Genomic DNA, 27,820 nt, shown 5'->3' on the forward strand with positions numbered 1-27,820 from the left:
ATGACACAGTAAATGAAAAAGTACCTCAAAGACAGAATCGGCTTTTCCTTTTGACTTTGATCTCTTAGAAAAAGAAAATTCATATATTACACACGCCTTAAAAACAACTTAGTGCTCAAGTAAATTAAAAATTATAAAAGTATTATATAGATATTGCACATTACATAAAACATAATTACTGTACAAACCAGATTCAACCTTTATACTGTGGATGACTGATTCAATATTTAATAATTAAATAATTACAAGTGTCAAATACAATATAGTATTTATTTTATTGAAGTCTCATTTGATCCAACAGCAAAATAACAAATCTGTGACCTTTTATACAAAGATGGGGGTCTAAAAAACTAGACAAAGCTACTGATCTGCAGGTGAACAGAAAAAGCACTGTGTCGTCTGTGTCAAATTATGGCTCTCTGTCTTGCTGAGCAAGATTCAGAACCTAATACTTACAGAGTCATTTTATACTGGTGATCAAACAAAAAGCAAAAAGCAAATGATCTAAAAGGTAAAGACACAAATTAGATTTTCTGTCAAGATCCGTGTAATCACCGCCTCTGGTTCAATCCTGTTAGGTTTTTCAGCTGTAAAACACAAGACCTGCATTAGCCACAGAGCCCAAATGATGAACTGAATAAATAGATTCAAACATTATGTGTATGATTGTTAAAGTCGACAAAGAATTGGAAAAGAAGAATTAATAGAAATTAGGACTGCATCGATGACTAAATAAATCGTCAACTATTTTGATTTTTCAGCCTCTTAAATGTGAATATTTTCTGGTTTCTTTGCTTTATTTGACAAAGAAACCATTAAAACTGAAACAATCCGGTTTGTGGACAAAAGTAGACATTTGAGAAGGTTCAGGAAACGCCAATCAAAAATTTTCAACATTTTATGGAAACAATAGTTAGATAGACAGATTCATTAATTATGTTAGTTGCAGCGCTAAATTATAAGTAAGATCAATGATATAATCACTCACGGTTACAGCAGCTCCCATTAGCCCCTGCACAACTGCTTCACCAGTCGACTGCACCTACAGAACAAAGTGAAACAGACATTTAGCACCTAAAGAACAACCAGGATAAAGGAAATCCAAAGACAGTTTAACAGCAAATTTTGTTTCACTCCTTTTAACTCCTTGTGTTGTATTTATCAAAGCAGATTAATTCAGTAGGAGAAGGTTTGTATTTATTCCACTAATGGGTAAAGTAGTAAAATACAGAGAAAAGGGTGTTTCCAAGTATCAGATTTAAACTAAAACTATATTATAAAGTACATATTATATTACCTGTTTGGCAGTGGATGCCATGTTGACTACATCCTGAATACGGTTGTCGAGGAAGTTCCATGTGTCCTGGAAGTCTTCAGAGGAATCCTGAACCATCACCAGTTCGGTCGTGTTGTAGATGCCGGTCAGCACTGCCCGTTTGGTGTACCAGTTCATCTACATGAGAAAGGGGTGGTATGAAAGCTCACATCAGAAAATGTATAACATGCTTGACATTGGCTTTCACTGGGACATTGCAAGAAGCAGATATTATGACACTAATGAATTAAAGCAGCAGTGAAATGTGATCATATATCAGCTTACTGGCTCTCTTGATCATTCTGTTTTTCTATGGTGATTGGGACGTTTGCAAAACCTACTGATTACCTTGGAGAACTAACTCCTAATATTCAATTTACAACATTGATAAGTTGTTGAAAATGCAGCTAAAATGTATGATTAATTTGAATGGAAAGCAAGCTCATGTCATCATTCACAAACGTCTCAATTTCAGGGGCTGTAAAACTCAGATTGATGTGAACGTCATGTGCAAAAAGCAGCACAGATGAATCAGCATGGATGGTGCCGCAAATAAAGGCTTTGAACAAGGGAGGGGAAGTAACCTGTACGGTGGCAGGCCGGATATTGTGAGGATGGTGATGAAAGGGGGAGAGGAAAGTGTGAGCAGAAGAAGGAGGGGATCGAGGGTGATGACATCCACTCACGTCTGTGGATCGGTCTCCAGCGTAGTACCATATGTCGTCCACCATGTTAGATAGGTGCTTCAGGCTGTCTGGGATGTTGTGAGGGAGGAGCAGGATGCTCATCGCCTGAAGACATGGACACAAGGTGCAAGGATCACATGTAGTTTCTGCTTCAGTCCTGACATCATGTGTGGAGTGACTGGTCAGAATGCACATTATACCTGTGGCCACGTCTGAATGTAGGGGATGTACATCCTCAGTCTGGTCTCTACAGCATCTCTTAGAAGGTCAGAAGTATGCTTTGGTCTGAAACACATGTGGAGGAGATAAAAAATAAAACCTGTAGTTTTCTACTTGGAACTCAGCTTTCACCACTTTTAGAGACTTTTACTTTGTGCCAATTCTGACCTATGTAGTGTCAGTCCACGCATTTTCCCAGACCATTATAACAAGTTCTTGTTGACGTGAAACAAATTCAATCATTAAAAGACCAAATAAATCACGTTTTGTTAGGCCACCACAACAACATTTGTGACAAATATGAAAGGATTCCATCAAAGTGTTCTGGAGATATTAGGTTCACAAGACACAAGGACATATTATTTCCCCCAGATGTGACATACTGTACATTTAAACTGTACATTTGAACCGTATGTGTGTGTGTGCATGCGTGCGTGAATGTGGGGCATACATACTCAGCCTGGCCCAGTTGGACCTGCTTGTGTTGTTCAGCCAGGATCTCTGTCAGCTGTAGGTTGCACTGTGCAATGAAATGTAGGACCAAGTCTCCAGCTCCATTGTTGAACATACCAGTGGAAGCAGAAGACAGACCCAGTGTCTGGTGCACATACAAACACAAATACACACACAATTTGAAATCATCATAGACAGTTGTACAACATCCAATTGGAGTGATAATCAGACTATGCTCTGTTACATGTAAACAGGAATATGAATGAAATACTCTATTCGCAGCTCATACAAACATCATAATTGGAGTGTTTTTCAGAAAAAGCTTGGTAGTTGGATTATATAACAACATAACCAATAACAACAATGTTACTATTTAGCATGTAAAGATTATGCCACATTTAAAAGAGGTACATGAGAGCCAGCACAAACCAATGTGCCCTCCTTGAAGTTAAGTGGAAGCATTGTGGGAGCTCGGTTCTGTCATGGCTGGGAGCTTCTAATGGAATCTATTAGCTTCTAATGGAATCTATTCCATTTTTTCATTTTAACAGTGAGCTCACCTCAGCACCAGCTGCAATGGCTTCCATCGACCAGCCGTGCTCTTGGACAAACTCCAAAGACGCGCTTAGGATTCGAGCTTGAAGCTGTTCTTCTGTTTCGTATTCTTCACCCTGCTCTCCGCTCTGATCCTGATAACTTTACAGAGACAAACAAAAAAGTGATGGTTTAGCACAAAATTATGCACAGGGAGAGAGAAGAGTACTGGAGCTGAGGATAAAACTGCACACAACAAAATAGTCACTTAAATAATGAAGAAATGTGTCTCCGCTGACCTAGTGTTTGTCTTGAAAGCCTCATCTGCTGCTAGGTAATCTGCAGAATCTCCCTGTGACGCTGCTGTTGTGTCCTGGTCAGTTGGGTGAGCCTGGTAGTGTTCATGATAGTTTGTGGATGAGGAGGATGGGGGTTTGTCAGATTTAGATTCATCCTGAAGCCTCAGCGCTGCACAGTGGAAGCCTCTACTCAGGCTTCTGCACCTGGGACTTGTTGCTGTTGGTGCCACCAAAGCTGGAAAGGGCAAATTTATTGTGAATTGATAACCACAAATGCCTCATTACTTTGCAGTACACTTGTAAAAAATATATAGATCTACACAATTGTACTGATAATATGCACAGACACATGGACTGACACAAATATACAAATGCATACATACTCCAATACTCCATTATATACACATGTGTACATTGCTATGAATGATACATGAACATATACACTCATTCGCCCATATAAACATTTGCTCACACATGTAAAGATTAGTGTGTGTGATGTGAATAGTGTAATTTGGTGTGTTTATGTCATGAACACAAAAAACGACATAATTATGTTTAACATTATCAAATATATTGTTATATCATCTAATGATCTTTGGATAGGAGAGGGATTGCAAATTAGCCTTGAAACAAGGAGGATGGAGGAGGAGGATTTATCACAGGGGTTTCTTGTAAACACACTTTGACAGCTTATATAGGCAGAGAGAAAACGCCCCCCGACTGCAGGACCATTTTTATTATGCAACGCATGTCCAGGTGTCCATGTCAACAAACCCATTAACCGCCTCACACTTTATTTTTGAAGCTACAATCGTCATAATGTAGCCCAATTCTGTCCTTCACTATCACCTTCTATGGCAAGTGACATTGGCATGGACAGCTAGCGTTAGCATTGGGTCATGCTAAGTTCACGCGGCCAGAAAGCTAAAGAAGCGACGGTTAAGGAACAATTTCGCTGTTTTTTAATGTTAAAAGAGAGGCTACAAAAGACACGACGGGGTTGTCTTACCGCCTCCTATCCCCCGGAGTGCCCTTCCAGCCCGCAGACCTCTCAGCAGCGCCGCCATGTCCCGCTGCACTGACAGAGGCGTTTTATTTAACAAAACAGCTGCGTCACTCCAGCGCGACTCAGTTGACAAACGCAAGCTAATGAAGCTCGCTAAAATAAGTTCGAGATCCCAAGGATATCACCTTCAATATAAAACGCTTATAAATAGTAATGGCTAAAGTTGTGAATCAAAAAACTATTAAAAAATGGCGTGAGGTGATTTTGTGTCACGTGGTGGTTTTCTTATTAATGACATATAACGTGCTTAGCAGATGTTTGCAAAACAAAGAACGTTTCAACACGTAAAGAAAATGTATTTTGAAAGTATAAACCGGAAGTCCCTTTCAAAATGACTAAACTCGGTACATTTACAGCCATAGTTCAACTTCAATCAAGCAGGTAGGTCACCAAATTTCTTACACGCAGTTGAATTTTTATTTGATAACAAATCTATCCAAATCACTGAGGAACTAATGTAGAAAAAGGTGAGTATATGTTGGCGGGCAGTCGTGGGCCGTGGGGGCCGGCATTTCGCAGTGTTAACAGCGGGCGCGTGCGCCTGATAAGGACCGGTGTCTCCTGTGTTTGCATCAGAAAGAAGTCACTATTAACCTTCGCTTTTTATTAGTGTCAAGAGTCCGCTAAATATCAGTTAGTGGAACCCCTTAAATAGTGATATTTGGTGACAGTCAGCTGGACCTGCGGGAACTACGCACATCATTCTACAGTTTCACTTGGTGTGTTCTAATCATATGTTTTGTAAGGCTAGCTGCTACAGTGGGGCCAGGTTGGGCTAGGTAAATAGATATTTTTTTCGCTGGACTGACTGTTCTGTTATCTTAATTTCTTGCTTAATTTCTAAGATAAGTACCGTTATTTAAGGGGGAACCAAAGCACATTCTGTGACGTTTAAAGCGCTTTAAAATCAAACCAGAGAATCATAGAGAAGCAAAATCAGCAAACAAAGCAAGTGAGTAAAGAAAATAATTAAATGGTCTCAGCTTTCAGTCTTTAGTGATGTTGTCTTTGAGGCCCTTTATTTTCTTTTCCCACCACTTTTCTTTTTTTTTAACACTGTAATTATATAAACAGTGTCTGGCTTCATCTTCATTTAATATTGTTAGAATGTTGTGGTGGAGATATTACGAAATTGCAGGAGGCACAATATTTGTTAAAGCCTGAATTCAATATTGTCTTGACCTACACATCTTATTCTATAGACTGAAGGGAACATCTTTGTTTCTCACAGATCTGCACAAAGTAATAATTTTAGGCATGTTTTTCGAATGAAAACAATGATGTAAATATTACCTCTGATATTGTGAATCATATTCCTGTCAAAATAATCGCAATGATATCGTTCAGCCCTACAGTGCAGTGACTACAGGGACTCTTAACTTCCTTTCAGGACATCATGGCAGATCTTGGCATCAAATCAGGAAACCAGGTGCTGATTGTTTGGGCTCAGCCCTCGACACCAGCTGACCTGAAACAGTATGCAGAAGAAGTGGGCGCCACCGTCGGTGCAGATGGAAAAGTGTCAGTGGAAAATATGGAGAGACTATTAATGTGTGAGTGACCCTTTACTGCCACAAATTAATACTTTGACTCATCCCCATGTTATAAATACACTTTTGATGGATGAACCTCTGTGATAACTCTGTGAGTAGTAAAAGTCTCTTTCTTCCCCTCAGCCTCTCATCCAGCATCTACCTTTGACTTTGTGCTGTCGTGCCCTCTGGCCGACAACTCCTCCATCCACAGTTTAGAAACTCTAGCAGAGTTGGCCCGAGTGCTTAAACCTGGTGGGAAGCTTGTTCTGGAAGAAGCAGTTACTGGTGAGAAATAAGAAGTCAAGATGTTGAGTGTTAATTAGACATTCTACATACATTTTTCTTGTGCTGATTGCTTCCTGTTCTGTTTTCTTTCTATTTTCCAGAAGCTGAGATGCATCCTGTAAGGACTGCTGAGAAACTGATATCAGCACTAAAGATGTCCGGCTTCATGTCAGTGACAGAGGTGAGTGTGAGAGTGAATAGTTCTGTTTTTTTAACCCCGGTTGTGCTGGTTACTGACTCATAATCGGTACATGACAGAAGAATAATACATCTAGGGTTTGACCACATAAAATAAACATATGTTTGATGACTTCTTTTTATGCAGGTCACTAGAGCAGAACTGAGTCCAGCAGCGTTGAGCTCTTTGAGGACAGCCACTGGTTACCAAGGGAACACCCTGTCTAGAGTCCGCATGTCAGCCTCCAAACCTAACTATGAGATGGGATCATCCAGTCAGATTAAACTGTCCTTTGGGAAGAAGACAACGAAACCTGGTGGGTTTCTTCACAGGTTTTTTTTTGGTATTTTTAAGCAAAAGACCAAGCAAACATGATTAGGATCATAACCTCTTTTGCAGAGGTAACAATGAAATGTATTTGGTGATGTAACATTGAGCTGTAGGTCACAGGTTGTTGTGAAACTGTATCATCTACATTCTTGTCAGAGTTGATGATGTGAAGCTAATGTTGTTGTTTTGTTTTTTTTATCATTTCTGTGATTACAGCAGAGAAACCTGCTCTGGATCCCAACACTGTCAAAATGTGGACGCTCTCAGCCAATGACATGGATGATGATGACGTGGTGAGATATCATTGTAACCATTTGAATCACTTCTTACAGTTTGGGTGTCTTGGCACCACCTCATGTTTGGTAGCCCTGTCATACTCATACATGTCTCACTGTTCCACTGATAAAGACTGAACCTAAAACCCTAAAACCCTCACAGAAAAATGGGGAGAAAATAAAAATAATTTTCACCTCAGCTGGTTATATGATTGAAGCAGAAAGAGCTCAGAATACTTCAGTACTGAGACAGTGAACAGCCAAATTACATTATACCACACATGTGGCTTAATTTGGCAGGTTCGGGTCTTTCTATTTGATCATTTTGGGCAAAATAAACAAGGGACATCAACCTGTTCCAGGCGTTTGACTTGAATCATTTTCTCTATTTGGCAAAGCATCATGTTTATGCATACATTAAAAGAAATGGTTTATGTGCCTCCAAGTCTTGAGTCTGTGAGAGTGGACATTGGGAAATGTAAACTTTTAATACCTCACGTTTCTGTGGCCATGAAGTTTGTTTTTTCTTTGTGTAGGATCTGGTAGACTCTGATGCTCTGCTGGATGAAGAGGACATAAAGAAGCCGGACCCATCTTCTCTTCGAGCACCCAGCTGTGGAGAGGGAGCTGGAAAGAAGAAAGCCTGCAAGAACTGGTGAGGATGTCCGGTCATGACTAACAGCTTGACTCATTGTGCAATCACTTTTGCATGCAAAGCGTTGGAGCAGTGAATGACGCGTTGTGCTGTTTTTGCAGCACATGTGGTCTTGCTGATGAGTTGGAGCAGGAGAGTAAAGGACAACAGAAGACAGATCTACCTAAATCTGCATGTGGAAGTGTGAGTACATTTTTATTTGACCTCTGCTGAACTGTCTGTCCATCCTTTTCTTATGAACACATCATTAGTTGTTTGGGTTTTTTTGGCAGACGGACAGATTAATTGATTAGATTTATTATTTATGTTTTGGCCACAATACTTGCAAGCTAATTACAATAAAATAAACTCAATACCCTTTTACTACTTCCTTTAAAATCCTCGACTCTTTGGCACTGTCTCACACCATGATTTCTCATCAATTAGTCATAATCCTTTTTTAATTTTGTCATTCCTTCGTTTTTGGCAGTGTTACCTTGGTGATGCATTCCGATGTGCCAGCTGTCCGTATTTGGGGATGCCAGCATTTAAACCAGGAGAGAAGATTGTACTGGACAACAACACACTGACAGACTCTTAAACCTCACGCTTCATAACCTTACATTCCTCCTTTTTCCACTCATCCTGTGATGTCCCAGAGACATGACTGCCTATGATTCTGTGACTGATGTAAAAGTTGCTTTTTCAGTGGGGTTTATCTGCCTAAGTAGACCACAGTGGTATTGCTTCAGTTTGATTGAAATTACAACACACAGCACCGTGTGTCCTCCATGTCTGTCCAGTTTCAATTTACATGCTTAACACAATAGCTCTTGAATTTGACATTCAGTGGTGGTGGTGGGATTTGAATTTAAAAGACAGTTACTCCTGACGATGTGGATCTGTGGAATTCACAGAGAGGGTTTCTATGAAGTATCTAAAAACACCAAATGTTTTTGTTAATTTTCCTGTCAAAATTTCATATTGTTTAGCAGTATAATTCACACATTTACATTTACAAGAATACAAACTGATGTAGTTCAAGGCTTATGCTTTTCTGTTTTTCTGTTTAAATCTTCATACAATAAAGAAAAAACAGACATGTTAATACTGTGTTTGTTCCAGGAAACAGTTTGGTCTGTTAGTTTAGTGGATCTCAGCATGTTGGTCCATCACATTGCCTAAAATAACAAAACATTAACAGATCTAATATTAAGAATGAAATGTTTGGTTTGAAGAGCCTGATGGTCCTGGCCTTAAAATGACATCAGCTTTAGACGACAAACAAAGTTTATTCATAATTTCTGTAACAATACATCTGGTTTTGCCAAGATCAGTGACCTAGAAATGAAAAAGATCTGCCAGTCATGTCTGGTCCATGTTCTTCCAGGTTAATTTTATACTACATAGCATAGCTGACAGCATATCCTTAAACTGAATCCCTTACATGTAAATGTATATAGTCATGATTATAAATAAGGGCCTGGGTTATGGTAGACAGCTTTTATCATCCAGAGTCTAAAAAGACTAAATGCTAGCCAGGTTTAGGGACAACTATGACCACATTACAACATTCATTCATTGACCTCAGGTGAAAGGTGAAGTACACCCAGACAGCAACATGACAAATAACCATTCATACTAATGCTGAAAGAATTACTTGATTAATCAGTTACTAAATTCATCATCAACTATTTGGATAGTAGATGAATCAGTTAAGCCCTGTGATGGACTGGTGACCTGTCCAGGGTGTACCCGCCTTTTTCCCTATGTCCACTAGGATTGGCACAGCGCCCCCACCCGTGACCCACATGTGGAGGATGAAGCGATAGAAGATGGATGAATAAATCAGCTTAAGTGTTAATTAAAACAAGTTTTTCTAATTTCTCAGCCTCTTAAATGTGAATATCTTCTGGTTTCCAGGTTTGAGACACACTGATAACATTTGCTGACATGAACCAAACAATTCCTCGATTAATCGTCCATGATCAAACTGATATCAAAGGCACACAATACTGACCCTCATTAAATATGCACTCTAAAAACATGAGGTAAAAAGCGCAGTGTTAAAAGAGTTAATTCTTCAGTCAGTGACTGTTCCACATCACTGAGACCCGGTGCTGAAATCCATCTTAATATCTCCTGAACTAGGTTCAAAGGTGAAGCTGTAAGACACGGCGGTTCTGCCGTCACCTGAGCTCTCCCACGGTGACCTGAAGAAATACACTCCCTGTTTCCTGTGTCGAACCCACTCACAGTCGCCCTGTGGGAGAAGGCAGGACAAGATCTTTGTCACCAAACCCCAACTTTCACGGTCACCTTTTACTTTTACAGAAAACGTGAGCAGAAGCCACAGAAATTGATCCTCTGAGCTTTACCTCTCAAACAAAACAGGACACATTTTGAACTGAAACATTTCTAGCAGCAGAGTAAGTATAGTAAGAATTTAACAGATCCCGTCAAAGACTGTCCTTTCAACAAATTAAGAAAGCAGCTGTCATCAGAAGGAAAGTGTAATGACTTGTGACAACAGGTGCAAAGGGGGAACAAAGAAATCAAATTCTACAGAAATCACATGACATGAGAGAGGAACAGAAGCAGCAGGAGAAAGAATATATAAAAAGACAGATACCTGATCATTGATTGGTCCAGTCAGACCTGCACTGACAGTGATTTCATTGGTTAGGTGATATTCCATCCACAGCGCAACCCCATGACAACGACCCTCTCTGAAACAGAAGTTTGGACACTGTAAACAGCTGACCACTGATGATGTGTGAAAAAAAATCTCCCACTGTTGATGACTGGACAAGGCAACAAACTCAACTAACCCTAACTAAGTGAGGGTTTAGTTGTTCTGGGATTCATAATATACTTTTGATTACTGCAAATGTCCTTAAACTGGCCGTAAAACAAACATAACATGTAGATCACTTTTTTACAATTATTAACTAAATGGTGCACTAAACATAATTATTCTAGCTTTACTTTGTAGAAGGGAAATGTTCTTTCCTGTGTGTTCTGGCAACAACATGAACATGTACTGATGGATCAAGGGAGACTGTAAACAAACAAAACTGGTTGGCAAATAACATTTATTAGGTTGATTTGATTTGTTTTGATGCCTGGTGAGATCGCACAGAAAGAAATTAAGAAAGAAACTACCTTATGAAAGGCAGTGAGCCTTCACTGTTGATCGGCTGCTGAGGGACACACTGTGTGAAGTCAAAGGTCATGGCGGCTGCAGACTGCGTCAAAGCACGGCACGGATACTCCCACAGAGGGTGGGGCTCTGCTTCGCGGGACTCACGGAAATCCAGAGATTTCTGAAATGATCAAATGCTACTTTTTACATCACATTCATTCATACATCACAATACATTGGTAGAAATAGAGAGAGGCTGTTTTCTAATGTTTTTTCTACAGTACTTTGGTAAGTTATGTCAACTAAAAGACAATTGATTTTCCATATGAACTGAAATCAAGTGTCCCATCAGCTTGAGACAGATCCTCACAAAACTCTTTGACCCTTAACGTCCAGACAGAGAGGTGTCCTTGTCTGTCTCCTGGAATTCATTTCATATTTCTTGTGTGAGACTTTCCTCCAAGTGACAATAAAGAAAAATAAATGGCAGAAAAATGTCACCTGGACCATTTTATCCATGGGAGTGACATCAAAGCCCTCACATGTTCCACATGGTGCTCTTATCCTCCACAGATCCTAAAAGGCACAACAAACAGGGGACAATAAAGGTCAGTTGGCCCTTGCCTTTAACAATTATTATTTACTTTATGTGATGGAGGTAAATATAAAATGTGTACGTATGAAAACATTCCCATTTGTCCCACCTGGAACTCCACAGCCACCATGTGAAGTGTGGCAGAGCAGGGCAGGATGGTGGCGTTGGGCAGCAGAAAACCTGCCAGCGCAGTCCGACAGTACCAGAAGTACAGGGAGTGCCACGGTAAGAGGCTGGTGCAGAAGTGTGGTTCACCCATCAGGACTGAGATCTGTGCAAAATTAAACAATATACCGTATATGTGGTTGGAATTTGTAACCTAGAACGTTCTGCATGAAATAGATTGGATTCCAACAAACGACAAAAGAGCCAGTGCCGTCATGTGAATAACTGTCAACAAGGACAGATGTCACAAATCATGGAGGCTGCTGCATTAAAGTGTGGTTGCAGGACTGACTGAGCAGTGCACGCTCCCTGCTGGCCCTCAAAGAACTAAGAATTAGACAGACTTTTAAGATGTGTCTCACAAAAATACAAATACAATACAAAAACACCTCACAGCACGCGTGAGTTGTTGATTGTGTTACTGTATGACATTGGCATTTGAAATCCTTCATTTGAATTTACTTATGTGACAAAAATAGACCTGCGACTCGTCCTGTGAGCTAAAAATGCTGTTTTTCTCAAGAGACTCTGTTACAGAGAAGTGAGTATTCATTCTTTTCGTTTTACAGATTTGATCATGTGCTGTTTGTCTTCTACGGTGTGGTCACCGTCTCTTTTGTCGAAGTCTGGCTCCAGTTTGATTGACTCTTTACGACCTGTGGTTTTATTAAATGTAAAGTTTTGTAAAGTATTTAAATATCAACAAAGCCACATCTACACAGCTAAACTAAAGGATTGTTCCAAACATACCTGTTCTCCTTTCAAGTCACTACTGGTCAGCTGATCAGGCTTCAGCTCCAGCAGCTCAACAGCCCCTTTTACCATGTTGGCCTCCAACACCTGCAGAGAAAAATCTGTAGGATTAAGCACTTCCTAACTTCCGTGTTTTTATGCTGAGACACAATTTTCTTTATGTAACTTACTTGCTCAATAACCTGTTTGGACATTCTAGAGTTTTCCAAACTGAAGACCTAAGGGGAGACAAGAGGTAAAGCAGGCAAGTCACCAAGAAAGTAAGAGTTTGGAAAAGGTTAAGTATATATTAACAAGGTCAGTACTGTATCAATACCTTCTTGGCTCCTAGCAAGTGAGCAAACACAGGAAGTAGACTTCCATCACTGATGCTGAGACATATGCTGTCTTTTCTCAGAACCTGCAGGTAACACAGTGAGTAATGTTAGTAAAGTTTACATGAATAATCTGTCTGGACTCAGATGCACCGTGACTTACACTGCGTAGCGCGCGGATGAAGCTCTCCGTTCGCCGTCTGTCGTTGAGTTCACCAAAACGCGGTCGAGTCCACAGCAGGTGAGCCTGGCAGGTACAACACGGTCGAGATGGAACAGCTTCAGTCTGTTGGCTGAGGACAATAACAAGAACAGCCAAGTTTTTTTAAGCACTATTCACGTATACGCTTAAAAAAACATACAGTCCGGGGTTGAAAATACCAGAATTCAAATTTAAGCTTTTGTCTCTGCGCTGTTTCACCTAGGAGACCGCAGGCTGTACCACAGACTGTAGTCGTCATGGCAAACAGTCAGGCTCAGCTCCTCTCCTTCCTTCACCACCTTCTCCACAGGCAGGAAGTACACACTCTGCATCCAGTGGTCCCGCCACTAAAATACAAGAACAGATTAGTGTGACGGACGTGACGGGAGCCTGAATCAGGAGACTGCTTAAATAATGTACTCGAACTCACTGGAGCCGTCTTTGGCTGTGAATATGTCCAGCTAGGAGCCATGGTGCACACAATGCTTCCACTGGGATCCATGTCCAGATCCCACCAGGACAGGATTACGTGGGCTCGACCGCTGGACTGAGCAACAAACTGGGAGCAGTAAGAGTGGAAAGCACTGCTCACCGGCTTACTGAAGTCAACACTGAGAGGGAAAAGACAAGAGTGCAGGAGGAAGTGAAGCGAGATGTGGAAAACACAGTAGACAGTATAGATGAATAAAATACAGTGACCACGTTTACATTGATGAGATGAATGATGTCATATTTATCGATGTTGTAATTTTTTTTTCTTAATTTTTAAGAAAAGCAGTATAAAGAAGCTCTCGGTGGCTACTGCGTGTTCCCACATGACAAAGTGTCAGTCAGCTTTTTGTGTCCACTTCAGTTGAGGCATGTCTGCAAAATCTGAATGCAATTTTATGTCACTTAGATGAGTCTGAAACCAGCATCATAGAGGCTTTTAACAGCCTCATCCAGGCTCAGATTATATATCAAATCAATCATGTGGTATAATATACCCATTTCCTATTTTATTTATTTACATCTGCAATAAACCCTCTTGTGAGTCTCTTTAATTAATTGAATGTCTCTCTTTCATACCTGAACATGGTGCAGAGAGGACCTAGCGGAGTGAAGCTGCTGGGTGGCACCTGGCTCAGCTGGATGTCACAGACTGAATGAGCTCCAGCACAGTGGCCAACAGCAGGTGGAGGGACCAGGCGGACATCTTCCACCTCCACCGGCTGCAGCTGAGCCCAGCTCCACAGTAGCTCTGATTCCACCAACTGAGCATAAACGGTGGCCCGATGAGGAACTGCCTCACAGCCTTCCTGCAGGGGTTAGCGGCACAGTAGGTGAATTTCACGTCTGGGCCTCATGAGAGCACTAAGAAATGTAACTGCAAAAACACACACCTGGACCAGATTTTCATGAGCATGTTCATAGCTGGGCAGTGCTCCTTCACCTATCAGTTCAGTATCAAACAGCTCCGTTACCAGGACATTGGCCTTCATTTGCATATCACCATCTGTAATAAATGACAAATAAAATACATCTCATGAGACTTAGACCACAGTCTCTAAGAGAAATTCATGCAGTGCGTGTGTGTATGTATCTCACCAGGCCCCACAGTGACATCAGTGGAGTGTTTGTTGATAATCTTGATCCTGTCAGAGAAGCCATTCTTCTTTGCGATGCACTGGGCAGCTTCAGCCATGGGCTTAAAAACCTGCAGCGTTTAGTCAAAGGAACAATAAAGCCAACTGAGGGTTTATTGATTTATTTTAATTATTTATCCATTATAGAAAACAAACATGTCAAAACCCTAAGATACTATCACTGTGAATTGTGAATTTCTCTGTGAGATGAATAAAGTATCTATCTATCTATGAACAGACAAAGTAGTGTTTAAAATATCATTAGGACACAGATCCAGACAAATCATGACGATGAAAAGCTGCGTTTACAGTGGAAATCTGACTTTGCAGTGCATGTATTTCAAAGTCCAGTTCAAAGTCTTGTACATCTCCTTCAGCCAGGTACGTTGCAGAAATAAGGTTGCGATACCTCAGTTATAGCACTTAAAAAAGTCAGAAAAGTGTACCTCCACAGCATAGCAGAAGTCAGCACCGGCAGTGAGGGCCATCATGGATAGTAGGCTTGTCCCTGTCCCGATGTCCAGGATGATGACCTTCTCACCACGAGCCTTGACTCTGGCCACAGCTGCACGGATCCCCTGGTAGTACTTCTCATTCTGAAAGGAAGCAAGGACGTCGCCTGAGTTAGAAGAGTCTATGGTGGGCTGCTTGTTCATTCTCCATCAGTCATACTGCATTGATTTTCACTCATTTGGACGGCCTAACCAAAGCCTTATCCCTAAACCTAACCTTAAACTAACCACAATTTACATCTTAATCCTAACTTGAACCAGAGCCTATGCACTGAGGTTCTGCCTCAATAGGATCAGGCTTCAGGTAAGAAAAACGAGTATATACACACACACACACACACACACACACACACACACACACACACACACACACACACACATAATGTAATGCTCATGTTCTTCAGCACTTACTCTGTCATGATCATGCAGCATGTCAGCATAGCAAGACCTGAAACAGAAGAAATTAGAAGTGTGCTGAGAAAACAGACTCAGGGTCTCGATCTATACACATCTTATTCTACAGACTGAAGAGAACATCTTTGTTTCTCACAGATCTGCACAAATATCACACACTAATCATTTTAAATATGAATTTAGAGAATAATCATGTAAAAATGACCATTCCCACTGTTATCGCAATCACAATTCCTGTCAAAATAATCACAATTAGATATTTATTCAAAATCGTCAAGCACTAATCACTCATTCGAATTTTAGATATCTATAACGTCATTGTTAAAACCACCTGCCATAAATGTAACTAGTCATTAGTTACTTTTATGGCAAGTGGTTTTAACATTTTATCGACAGGACATTCACTACCAATTATCTGCAACATCATTCTTTCAGACATATTTGTAATTCACTTTTTACTTTCAAAATGACATCACTCTTGCCATTCATATATGGGGTTTGTTATTATAGATATCTACAATTCAGTTGAGGATATCTGTAACTGAATTGTAGATATCTCTAACTCCAGTTTAAGATGTCTACATAATTCAAGATATCTTTAAATATCCTCATAATTCAAGATATCTTGATATCCTCATATCCATAAAGATATCTTGAAATAAGTTTCAGATAGTCGTGAATTCAAGATATCTTGAATTTGTAATTAGATATTGACATATCTACATGTCTACAGTGCGAGATATCTACAACGTCATTATGACAATCAGAAACCTAATTCAAGATACCTTAAAAGGACAATGTTGATAATATGACTAGTCATAATGAAGTTGTAGATAAACCCCATATACATGAGTGGCAAAAGTAGTTTGAATTTTACTAGTAAAAACTGAACTCCAGATATCTGTAACTAGTAAGAATGACGGTGCAGATATCGGTAGTAAATATCTAATGTTAAAACGTTTTTTCATAGTTACCTCGCTATCTCCTGGTGATAGTCATACTCCTCACTCTCCTCCACCCAGTCTAAAGCTCCCGTGGTCGGGTTGGCTCTTCCGCAGAAGGTCTTCATCTGTCCGGCGGCTGTAGTAACACTCCGCGACGCTCTACGCCTAAATAAAACCTGTTGTTTTTGTGTTAATCTGCAGTTTCAGCCTGAAAACTAAGTGAATTACTGAACAAGCGTTGTCACCATGGAGGCGGCCATTTCCCCCAAAACGTCACAACTTTTCTTTTTCTTTGTAAATTTTGTCGAATTTGGGAAACCAAGTGTTCGTTACTGCCACCTACTGTAGCGGAGTGTATACAACACAATCGAATTCATAAGAAGTATCCCAACAAACACTCTGGTCTGTTTTTATTATTGCTGTTTATCATGTTTTTTGTTGCTCACATTGTTTCTAGTGCTTTTGACAATGAAGCTGAATTGTAATGTATAATTAGCAACAACCAATTGTATTTTTCTAATAATGTTAAAAAGCTCTCATTGGCTGAACACTGACCATGTGATCCCATGTAATTACATCTGAACACCTAAGTATAATCTAATAGTCTAATTAATTTTTAATGAGAAACCTGGAATGATTATAATAATGAGTTATGACTTACTATGTCAAAAGAATGATTTTTTACAAATGATGATTTGTAAAAATTACAACTTACCATCTCAAAATATTTTTGAAATAGAAGAAATATTGACTAATATATATATATATATATATATATATATATATATATATATATATATATATATATATATATATATATATATATAAATATATATATATTATTTTGAGATGTAACAGTAATATTTTAGAGAAGGCTTGTCATTATTATGACTTAAAGCAGGGGCTTGAAAGTCAAATGACCTGGGGTCTACATGAGCTTAAAGTCTGGTCAGTAGGGGGCGCTCAAGTAAAGAAAAGTCCAACTGCGGGGAAAAACACCTGTTCAGTCTGGGTGGACGATAGTATCTTAAAATGACATGCCAATATTCCATCATGATATTTTAACAACCAAAACCACAATTGTTCATGATATTTTACATAATTTCAAAATAAAGGTGTTTGTTTTGATATGACATGAGTCACAATAAAAAAAAAACCTGTAAATGAAATTAAATGAATTATATTATTAATTATTAAATTAACAATCTGTAAATATCAAAAACAAACATTTAAGTGGCGGGCCACATAAACGTGATTGAAGGGCTGCATGTGACCCACTGGCTGCAAGTTTGAGACCGGTGACTAACAGGATCTTTTTTCATCCAAGGCAGAAGAAATGGGCTGGGAAAAGTCTAGTTTTTCTGTTTTGGGAAATCTTTGGGAATTTCAAGCATTTCTGGTGCCTGATAATTCCTCCAGAAACATCTTGAGGATCCCTGGGATCTGACGCTCCTCTGAGACACAAACAGTAAATGTGATCACATGAGATTTCATGACATTTATTTTCAAATTAAAGCAAAGTCTGGATTAGAGATACATTTCATACAGAAGGAAAGTGCTCGTGTTTTAAAGTTAAAAAAAACAAACATTATATGATTTGATAGTAAAATATAATTGATCTTTAATTTACAATACAGGGTAGTCAGTTAGATATAGAATATATATATATATATATATATGTAGAATATTCAATATTTCAATCTCTTTGTCAGTGATTTTCCTGAGAATGTTACATGTTTTTCCATCAAAGGGGCAGTTTGTCACGCAGAGGGATCTTCTTTTTCAGGTTCAGTGTGGAGTTGACCTGCTCGGCCAACAGCAGGCTGTGCCACTGAGCCACCGGCCGCCGTGGGTTGGACAACATGTCGGCCCAATGTCTCAATTGGTTCCCTGTGGCATCACAGCCCAGGAAGATCTTCCCCATGGCGTCGTTTCGCGTCACAGCGTCGTGGTCCCACACAGAGATGACCAGGTTTACCCTCTGAGGACGACACAAAAAGTTCAGCAAAACATTTTCACAGTTGTCTCTCAGTTTTGTCGTGTTTTTTTCAGGGTTTGAGGGACGAACAAAATTTCACTGTTTTTTAAGTCACCTACTTCACTTCCTCTCAGTCCACTTTAGAATAAACATTCATGACTTTTAAAGGTCCAGTGTGTGAAATTGGGGAGTTATTGACGAGAATTACATGTTTAAATACATGTATAATTAGGCCATCGAAATGCTGGGGATACAACTGGGTAGAGTTTGCACCAGTTTGCACTAGTTAGGGACAGTCGGCATGGCTCGTCAACACAGAAATCTGTTAGTGTGTGAGGCTAACAGGCCTGATCCGACCAGTCGTAGTCAACATGTTTGATATTTTTGAGCTTATTGTGGATGCAATCGGATTGTGTGTGCTGGTTACTGACCCAACTGCAAACATATGTTGCCAACAGCCAATGAAGAAGAGTGAGTGGGAAACAGGAAGACAACAGGATGTCACGAAAACTGTCTCTAGTAGACATGGTCGCGAGAGTTTGATGCGTTCAGTTGATTTGACAAATTGTGTAGACTGTGATCTCTCATCAGGCGCAGTCGTTGAATGTGTGATCCCCAGGCTTTCAGTCGCCATAAATAAACATGCTAAAACTGAAATCAGTTAGTGTTTACTCCAAGTCTTTTCAAAGCTGGTAACATTTTGAAATAAGCAAAAGCTTCTCTGGTATGCAAAGGCTGGTTCCCTTTCACTCTTTGGAAAAGTAGGTGCTTCCTGTGCCCACCCTCATCACATGTGTTCAGTCAGTGGTGAAAGGAGGAAAGTATTGTTTCACTGTGATGGTTTTTTTTTTCTCCGCGGGTACTAACCTGGATTTGATCAAATGTCACATCAAAAGTGAACGATTCGTTGTAATAGGGGTTCAATGTCTTCTTTTTAATGGACGTCTTCCTTTTCTTCCACTTCCTCTTGTCCAGAGCCAGCTGCACCTTCACGTACGGATCTGTGAACAACAGGTGAAATAAAACCACCGAGTATCACTGTCTGACTCGAAGGTCATAAAAACCTTATTTTCTCTCCAGTGTTTATGATTTTTTTTTTTGACCTGTTTCCATAAAAGCAACTATTTTGTATAAATGTATGATTGCAGGATGGGAAGTTAATCAAAAGATGATGAACTTCTAATAACTCTGTCAGTCTGAGTCTGACCTGATAATCCTCCGATGTCCATCTTCTTCAGGTTCTTGGCCTCTAGGATCACCACGGTCAGTTTGCCGACAGTGGGAACGTAGCGCAGGGAGAAGCAGATCTCCCCCAGCTCTTCATCCTGCAGCACACAGACACACAGACAAGACAAACATTACAACAATAAAAGAAAGAAAGCATTTGGTGAAAGTAAAACATGTTGTATGAGCCATGCATGTTGAAAAATCAACCCTTCAGATGTTAATAGTGGGAATCAGAATCTGTATTTATTGCCACGTAAGTTTAAGTCCAAAGTAAAAGTAAAAATAAAGAAATGAATAATATTAATACAAACAAGCTTGTGGGGAGTATATTTAATTCTGCCTCCTAAATGTTACACACTGGACCTTTAACATGTTGACATAAAGTGAAGCTCACAGCACCACTGTGTCTACAAATGACATCACAGAGACGTGAGCATGGATTAGAATCCCTGAGTCTTACCTCAAACTTGGCAGGCTCAGCGAGGTCCTGCCACTCCTCCAGGACGTGGTTCCAGTCGACGTTGCTGAGCTGCAGCCTGAGCTCTCCGATGATGTTGTGTTTGCCAAATCTGTTGAAGTCGAACACCTTCATCACCGCGGTTGACTTCAAGAGGGAGGACTTAGAGATCTGGGGAAAGATCACTCTGCTCATTGGATTTGGGGTTTTTTTAACTAACAAACAGAACTTTGTGACTCCTGACACACACACACACACAGATATTTGACGGCTATAAACCAAATACACTTCTCACGTTGTAGGAGAACTGCTCATTGAAGACTGGGTTCAGTGTGTTCCTGAACACTTTGGTCTCACAGGTTTTTGATTTCTCTGGACAGATGTAGACTTTGACGTACGGGTCAGAGCTTCCACCCAGGTCCATGGCCTTCAGGTCACTGGCTTTTTTGATGCCGACTTGGAGCTGAAAAGAGAAGAAAACTTTAGTAACTCACTGATTTTTCTGCCTTTATATCAAATGTATAATTAAACAGTGTGACCAATGAAAAACATTTAGGTCAGTAGTGTCATTTCATTTTGGTGCTTATAAGACACTAAGTTGGTGTTTATTTTCTCACATATTCTATAGTTTATAGTCAAATGGACTCAAGTCACATCACAATTTACCTTTAGGTTTAAAATGTTCATTCTTACATTAACATTAAAACAAGTGGAGTACTCCTTTTAAGCAAATGCGGGTCAAAGATTGAATCACCTCAGACAGAGCGTTGTTGTACTCCAGAGAGTAGAGCAGCTTTCCTCTATCCTGTTTGGTTGAGCCATAGTCCACACCTGCCACATCTGGCTGCACCTGTCACAGCAGAGAAAACACATCAGGTTCAGAGTTGAACCCAAGCACAATCTGATTTGTACTGATATTAAGGACCAGATATAACTTACATTTTCATTTAATTTAACCTTTATTTATACACGTTACCCCAGTGAGACACGGAGTCTCATTTTCAAGAGAGAACAACACGACAGTACAACACAGAATTACAGACAGACAACACAACGATAAAGAAAATGTGCATAGTACCAAGAGAATAAACAAATAAAAATACTAAGAGTGGGAGCAAACTCCCAAAGATGCCCTCCCCTGTGACTATAAAAGAATTCCACATTGAGGAGGCAGTAGGAAAATGCCTGTTTGCCAAGCTCTGCATGTGTGGACAGAGGGGGCAGTAAAAGTGATGAAGACTGCACTGAATATGTAACATATAGGAAGATAAATAATATGAAATGTAACTTATACAAGTATAGAAGTCGCTTTAAGACTGAGAGTCTCAGTCAAACAACTTTTAAAGTGTATTTCCGCAGCTGCAGATCACTTCTTTACACACTTTTATTTCATTTAAACATAAAACTGTGGGGGTTTGATCAGACCCAGATTGACATGGACCTACCAGCGCAGTGGTGGTGTTCTTGTTCACCTCCGGGAGGTTGATCTTCTCGTTCTTCTTCTTCTTCTGCCTCCTCTTCTTGTTTTTGCAGCAGCAGTTGGCGCAGATGCACAGACAGCAGATCACAATCAGCAGAATGGCACACGCGATGATGGTGTAGACCGCCCATCGAGGCACTGCCCGGCAACAGACAAAATACACACTCAGAGAGGTTTGTTATCTGTGATGCGGTGGACAAACACACACAACACTGCTGTTGTGTTGAAAACAATAGGTTCATACACGTCTGCCAAAAGATCCCTTCTTGATGGCAATAAATTATATATACTGTATACGTATGTGTGTATACATATATTTATATATATACACATATACATACATATGTGTGTATATGTATACATATATATGTATACATTTCAGGCAACAAAACTAACTGAATTAGGTATTTCAAGTTCCTTTTTATGATAATATGTTGTGGGTCGGATCAGATGTAATTTGACAATCAACAACAAAAAATAACAATTACAGTAGCAGCTATTTGGACGTTGTCATTAACACGCAGACTGAAATAGAAAGATTTGCTGAATACCTTTAGAGGTCAAACTAAACATAAACTCACTTACAGGCATCACATTGAATCCCACTCTGTGAAGATTGACATTTCCAAAAAATATATAATACTTTACGGACGCAAAAAAGGGGAAACATATTTCCAGAAAAATGTTCAAAAGCCATTAATATAAAATGAAATATGAGTCAGATTTCAAATAAACATAAACACACAAACACAATCATCTTCAGTCCACTATTAAAGAGTGAACCAGTATTGGTAGATTTGTATCGGTTTGTGATGTCAGTATTGGCATCGGACACAAGAAAGTATTGGAATCGTCCCCGTCTCTTGCAGGAGATTCTAATAGTACTTTTAATGCAATGATGTAGTACTCTCACTTGTTAGTACTGCATATCTGACGTGGATTTTGGGATGTGAGGATGTCTTTTGGTTATGTGGTTTGGTTGTGGGTAGAGTGCGTGTTCACATCGGTGACTTACAGGGAATCTTGTCCAGCAGGTTATGGAACAAATCTGCAGCTGGATTGCTGGTGGTGTTAGTGTAGGTCGGGGTGGTGGAGAAGGTGGTGTATTGAAATGTTACTGTCGGGTGCCCTGTGACTGACACAGCGGGGTCAGAGAGATTTCGTATTAATTGATGGATGGCAGGCATGATGAAGACGAGGAAGAGTTCTAGAGAAAAAAAGAAAAGAGCAGTGTCAGATGTGACAACTCAAACTCTGGTGCCCATGGACATTAACACTTGAGGGATAAGTTCAGTATTTCTAAACCATGGTCCTTTTTCCACCATCTAAATCTCAAACTTAATCCTTCAGAATTCCTTTAACTAATTTGTTCCTTGTGGCAGAAAATGTTACCTTCCCAAAAACAGCTGTAAAAACATTATATATTAATATTTTTCTCCACTTTAAATTAGTCAGTCTTTTAAAACTACTTCAGCCTGAAATATACATATCAAATATTAATAATATGATCATTTGAGACTTTTACCCTTTAAAGACAAGTATGTTTACACAACTCCACTGTTTTTTCTATTGGACAAAACAAAACAAAAAACTACAATCATTTCCATAAAATACATTTAAAGGAGAATTTGATTTGGGAAGGTGACATTTTCTGCCACTAGGAACAAATCAGAAAGTGTGTGTGTAGCTTAGCCATTTTAGGGCTAATTTAAGGGAACTGAGATGACAGTTCTAAATCTTTCCAGAAATTAATATCCTATGGCAAATTTATTATGTTCATTCAACACCGCCAAAATGGCTTAACAGTAAAAAAACAAAAAAACAACCAGAATGACAAGGGTTAATATCCTGTTATAATGATAACCTCTTCCTTGTGAAGTGTTCTACTTACAGTTGTCTACATGTTATTATTTACGTCATTTATTATTCTATTTTATTTACGTCCGTTGGTGTTATTTATAGGTTTATTTTGCATTATACAGTAAATGTCTTTTTATTGTGAAGTCTATTAGTATCTTTCCATATCAAAACAAATGCTTTTACTTAAAGACAAGAGTTGCATCTTGTTAAATTCTCGATTGACTAAAACATCATTTTCCATTACAGAACCATGAAAACCTCTGTGAAATGTACCTTTTTTTGGAGTTCAAGGACACAAAGATGAGCTGCACTGTTACCTTAATACAGTTGTATATTGTTATTTTATGTGATATTGCTAATGTTTTAATTATTATTCTTATATATCTTTTACTACATTTTTTGCTGATGTCCTTTGTGCCACTTTGTTCATTTGAATTTCCTTGGTGGAGAATCAATAAAAATACGTCTTACCTTCAAAAATTCTGGATATACAAAGAAAAATTGTATTAAATCACAGATTTTTTGCTGACTCGCCAGTCAAACAGTTGTTTACCTCCAGTTTGGATAAATGGTTTGTATTTATATAACATTTTTGTAGTCTTAATGACCACTCTACATATCACAATACAGTTTTTGCCATTCACACTCATTCACACAGCGCAGCTACAGCATGTGCAGTGCACTTCCTATCACACATCTTTCATACTCATTCATACGCTGCCAGCACAGGTGTCAGGAGCAACGTGGGGTAAAGTGTCTTGCCAAGGGACACATCAGCATGTAGACTAGCAGTGCCGGGAATTGAACCCACAACCCAACTGAAAGACAACTACCTCTACCACTGAGCTACAGTCACCCCAGAATAAGGTGCTACCTGTCGTACCTGCATACAGGTGTTGCAGGTACGACGACAAACAAAACAAAACAAAGCTGTAAAATTGACGATTTCACCCCTGAGGCTGAAGGACATCAAACATCTGCAGGCCGATGACTTTAGCCATGTATGACTGACTGTTGAAAGACTGACGTTCATATATTTTTCTTTCAACAGCAATGGAATGACCTCAAACCCCGTGTTGTTAAAGGTCATGTCTTAAGGAGAAAGGTAAGTTAACTTTAACCACAAAAACCTAACCGCGAAACTGAAGAGCCACTGACTGTGGTTTTGAGGCTTCTCCACAACTGTGTCTATACAGTCAAACAAACATTACAGTTGTCTCACTGCTGCTGGCATTTCTGGGTGGAATTCCACTCTGGAGGCCTCCACCATGAACAAATAACAGCAGCATATTAACCCACACTCGATTCCCTCTCTGATAACATGCCACTGAAACGTTAAAGTGAAGACTCCTGACACTGACTCTACTCCTGACTGGCTTTAAAAAAATGTTCAGAAACATCCCAAACAAACGACAGTTATTGATTTGATATTTGAACTTTGTGGAAACCTTGTGAGGATTGATCTTTACTATGACACTGAAATTGATTTGTTTTGCCTTTTAAAATCCAGCTGTGGTAGGTGTTAGGTTCACATAACACTGTGAACATGATGCTCACATTCTAGTAAAAGTCCTTTGGCAAGATGCTGGATCAATGAAAAACCTTCATACCCGTGAAAAGGAACGGAAACATCCTCACAACTCAGAACTCCTATTCAAAGGATTTTCATTGCCAATCACTGAATAGAAGCTCGAAGGTGTTCAGATCTTTTTGTTCCTTTTCACAACAGAGGCAGATCTGAAGTTTACTAAAATACCTGTAGAAAACAAGGACGCATGATGTTTCTCCAATCTGAAACGGAAGTCTTTCTCTTTCCATAAAGCAAGTGAACATCGTCACTAATAAATACACAGTGTCTAACATTAACTTCACGTTTTTTTTCCCCCAAATATCACAGATCAAAGCAGCGAATTAAGTACTTTACTCACAGATGAGGACTTTTACAAGAATGTGGCAATCACTGCTTGCACCAACCAAACAAAGGAAACATTTCTGACTCACACTGCACCGCTCCAAAAAAACAAATGGAGAGGAAGAGGCAAGGGAGGGGCGTCTAATGGAGAGACAGGGCTTTTCCAACAAAATAACAAAAAAAAAATGTCTCCTCCCTCCGTCCATGTCCAGGCTGTTTTCACTGTAATCAGCAGGGAAACAGGACTGTGTGTGAAAGTGGACTATCTGTCGTGTCTGTTTTTATAAAGTGCGTCTCTAGTCTTGATGACCACTTCAGATGCCTAACACTGCAGTTTTTCCATTCACACAGCAACATCTACAGCAGGACCAGACCGGTTAAATAATAACATAAATACCTATAAACAACAAGAACTCCAACGTATTTTTTTTTCTTTTACAAAAGACATTAGGAACAACCTGAAATTTCTTGAGAAAAATAAATGCAATTTTAAACAAAGGTATGCCTAAGTGTACCGTTTGCACATGTGAATTATAATTTATAGGTGACACTGGATCTACAAAGGCACAAAACAATAATCTGACATTTTCAGAAATTCATCCTGGGGGCCAGATTGGACCCTCTGGTGGGCCAATTCTGGCACGTGGGCCTTACGTTTGATATAACCCCGATCTGCAGTCTACATAACACTTTTTTTTTTACCACACATCTGTCAGACACCTTACCTGTACGCCAGACACCAGGACCACAGTGTTTGCTGATCCATGTGGTGAACTGCAGAGTTGACTTGGACTTGACACTCATGACTTTAGACTTGACTTATGGAATATTTACATTTTCTCAAATTTTGAGTGGTCAATGTTACAATTACTTGTTTTTTTTAAAAACACAGAAAACACTGGCGGGTCTGCTTTTGCGGCCTTGCACAAGCCTGGCAACCGAGTGACACCAACGCGACTACGTGAAATTCCATTCCATCCCAAATAGGACGAAAAGTGGACGACAGCAAAGTCGTGAATCAAGAAAATAAAGCAAAACAGGAAAAAGAATCGGAAGGACATAATCATACCCAGGAAGAAAGGGAAACAAAGAACAAGGGAGTGCTACAGTACTGACAGTGAAGAGTGCTGTTTGTCAATCTTGATAAAACGAGGGAAGAAGAAAGAGATAAAAAAACAAGAAGTAGTGACAGAGAAAAGCTAAAGAAAAAGGGCTGAATATTAGAGAGGAATATGATTAGAAACAATGGAGGCATAAGATAATGAAAGGATAAAAGACAAAGGTAAAACAAATAAGATAAATTGAAGTAAGCAGCTGAAAGACAAGATCAAAGAAAACAATAAACAAACAGACAGTTGTTAGTGACACAGTGAACGTGGTTGTTAAGGTACTGTTGGTGTTGGTTTTGTATTTAATCACAAACACACAGCTGCAGCTCAAACACCGCAAAGAAAACACATGTAGAAACTTTTAACACGGTTTTTCTTTTCTGTGTAAAATTCTTTTACACCTGTATTTTTGTAATTCCCCTAAAGGAAACTCAGTGTCAGCTGCATGTGGACGGTGAAGATGAAGAGAAAAATAAGAGAACATGCAACAACACCTACCTGAATGTTTCTGTCCACGTCTTGTATTTTTCTTTCATTTGAATGTCATTCCGTCTCGGAGTTTTGTTCTCGTGGCTGTTCTTTTTCTGTGTGCTGCTGAGGCTCAGTCAGCCATCTTCAACTCATCAGGTCTCTGAGCTTCAGGCCTGCAGCAGCCACCACACCTAGTGAACACACACACACACACGCACACACAGGAACACACAGTGTTCAAACAGAGGTGGGGTATTTGCTACTGGAATATCATTTATTCAAATACACTATGTGTCACCTGAAGATCAGCGAAGTTGCTGGGACTGACGCCTGTTTACCGATTATAGTGGCTGCTTTTATAGCATTCTTTCCTTATAATCTCATTAAAGTGTTGTACCATGTCCTCTGTCATTTACTAAGTCTATGAATCATTCACTGTAATTTGCGCGGATGGAGCAAATTACAGTGAATGTTTCATAATCAGTCCTGTGCCAAAATTCCTGGTTCCCTAAGGATTGGACTTTCTCAAAATGACCAGTGGTACAGAAGGTCACACTGCAATTGTGTTTTCATTTTTCCAAGTTGTTTATTAAAATTATTAGAATTATTATTAGTATAAGCAAATTTTTTTAAGGAGGCGGAAAACAACATAAGGGAGAAGTGATGGGATTTTCTTCTCGAACATGTGTCTTGTGTTATGTGAAGCTTGTTTTCTTTTTCTTTCATGTTTTTTGACTCCAAGTTCAAATTCAAAAATGTCAGTTTGCTTGGGCAGTAGCAGCATATTAGTGCAAAATGTACAGTATATTGGAAGATGTATTACGTAGATTTTTTAAGTCTGAGGTCTC

At 39.5% G+C, this 27,820-nt stretch overlaps 4 protein-coding genes across 7 annotated transcripts; 1 reads left to right on the forward strand and 3 right to left on the reverse strand.

Annotated features, from left to right (window-relative positions):
* Positions 1-256: 256 nt before the first annotated feature.
* On the reverse strand, positions 257-4,621 carry coq9 (coenzyme Q9 homolog (S. cerevisiae)). The gene is made up of 9 exons (XM_044036949.1): positions 4,516-4,621; positions 3,507-3,741; positions 3,234-3,369; positions 2,676-2,818; positions 2,202-2,286; positions 2,002-2,106; positions 1,298-1,453; positions 989-1,042; positions 257-587 (listed from the first exon to the last, which is right to left on the reverse strand). The coding sequence occupies exons 1-9, from the start codon at positions 4,571-4,573 to the stop codon at positions 552-554; spliced, it is 1,008 nt and encodes a 335-aa protein (XP_043892884.1). The 5' UTR covers positions 4,574-4,621; the 3' UTR covers positions 257-551.
* A 254-nt stretch (positions 4,622-4,875) lies between these two features.
* On the forward strand, positions 4,876-8,584 carry ciapin1 (cytokine induced apoptosis inhibitor 1). 3 transcript variants are annotated; one of them, XM_044036951.1, is made up of 9 exons: positions 4,876-4,953; positions 5,963-6,125; positions 6,249-6,392; positions 6,494-6,573; positions 6,718-6,886; positions 7,117-7,193; positions 7,712-7,830; positions 7,932-8,013; positions 8,300-8,584. In XM_044036951.1, the coding sequence occupies exons 2-9, from the start codon at positions 5,969-5,971 to the stop codon at positions 8,408-8,410; spliced, it is 939 nt and encodes a 312-aa protein (XP_043892886.1). In that variant the 5' UTR covers positions 4,876-4,953; positions 5,963-5,968; the 3' UTR covers positions 8,411-8,584. The 3 variants fall into 3 exon arrangements, with proteins under 3 accessions (XP_043892886.1, XP_043892888.1, XP_043892887.1); XM_044036953.1 differs by lacking the exon at positions 4,876-4,953 and adding an exon at positions 4,976-5,039; XM_044036952.1 differs by lacking the exon at positions 4,876-4,953 and having other exon boundaries at positions 5,773-6,125.
* Positions 8,585-9,081: 497 nt separating this feature from the next.
* On the reverse strand, positions 9,082-16,739 carry prmt7 (protein arginine methyltransferase 7). The gene is made up of 17 exons (XM_044036921.1): positions 16,509-16,739; positions 15,532-15,568; positions 15,055-15,204; positions 14,571-14,679; positions 14,366-14,478; positions 14,052-14,281; positions 13,414-13,594; positions 13,203-13,330; positions 12,945-13,074; positions 12,784-12,867; positions 12,638-12,685; positions 12,465-12,554; positions 11,659-11,820; positions 11,456-11,530; positions 10,975-11,135; positions 10,442-10,538; positions 9,082-10,072 (listed from the first exon to the last, which is right to left on the reverse strand). Exons 1-17 carry the CDS (start codon positions 16,601-16,603, stop codon positions 9,914-9,916), a joined length of 2,049 nt encoding a protein of 682 aa, XP_043892856.1. The 5' UTR covers positions 16,604-16,739; the 3' UTR covers positions 9,082-9,913.
* A 1,217-nt stretch (positions 16,740-17,956) lies between these two features.
* On the reverse strand, positions 17,957-27,213 carry syt8 (synaptotagmin VIII). Of its 2 annotated transcripts, none has more exons than XM_044036939.1 (9): positions 27,000-27,213; positions 22,636-22,827; positions 21,586-21,758; positions 20,895-20,990; positions 20,436-20,603; positions 20,144-20,311; positions 19,664-19,781; positions 19,324-19,457; positions 17,957-18,459 (listed from the first exon to the last, which is right to left on the reverse strand). In XM_044036939.1, exons 2-9 carry the CDS (start codon positions 22,805-22,807, stop codon positions 18,223-18,225), a joined length of 1,266 nt encoding a protein of 421 aa, XP_043892874.1. In that variant the 5' UTR covers positions 22,808-22,827; positions 27,000-27,213; the 3' UTR covers positions 17,957-18,222. The 2 variants fall into 2 exon arrangements, with proteins under 2 accessions (XP_043892874.1, XP_043892875.1); XM_044036940.1 differs by lacking the exon at positions 27,000-27,213 and adding an exon at positions 25,409-25,491.
* Positions 27,214-27,820: the final 607 nt, after the last annotated feature.

Source organism: Solea senegalensis, linkage group LG10 (genome assembly GCF_019176455.1).
Source record: "Solea senegalensis isolate Sse05_10M linkage group LG10, IFAPA_SoseM_1, whole genome shotgun sequence".
NCBI lineage: Eukaryota > Metazoa > Chordata > Actinopteri > Pleuronectiformes > Soleidae > Solea > Solea senegalensis.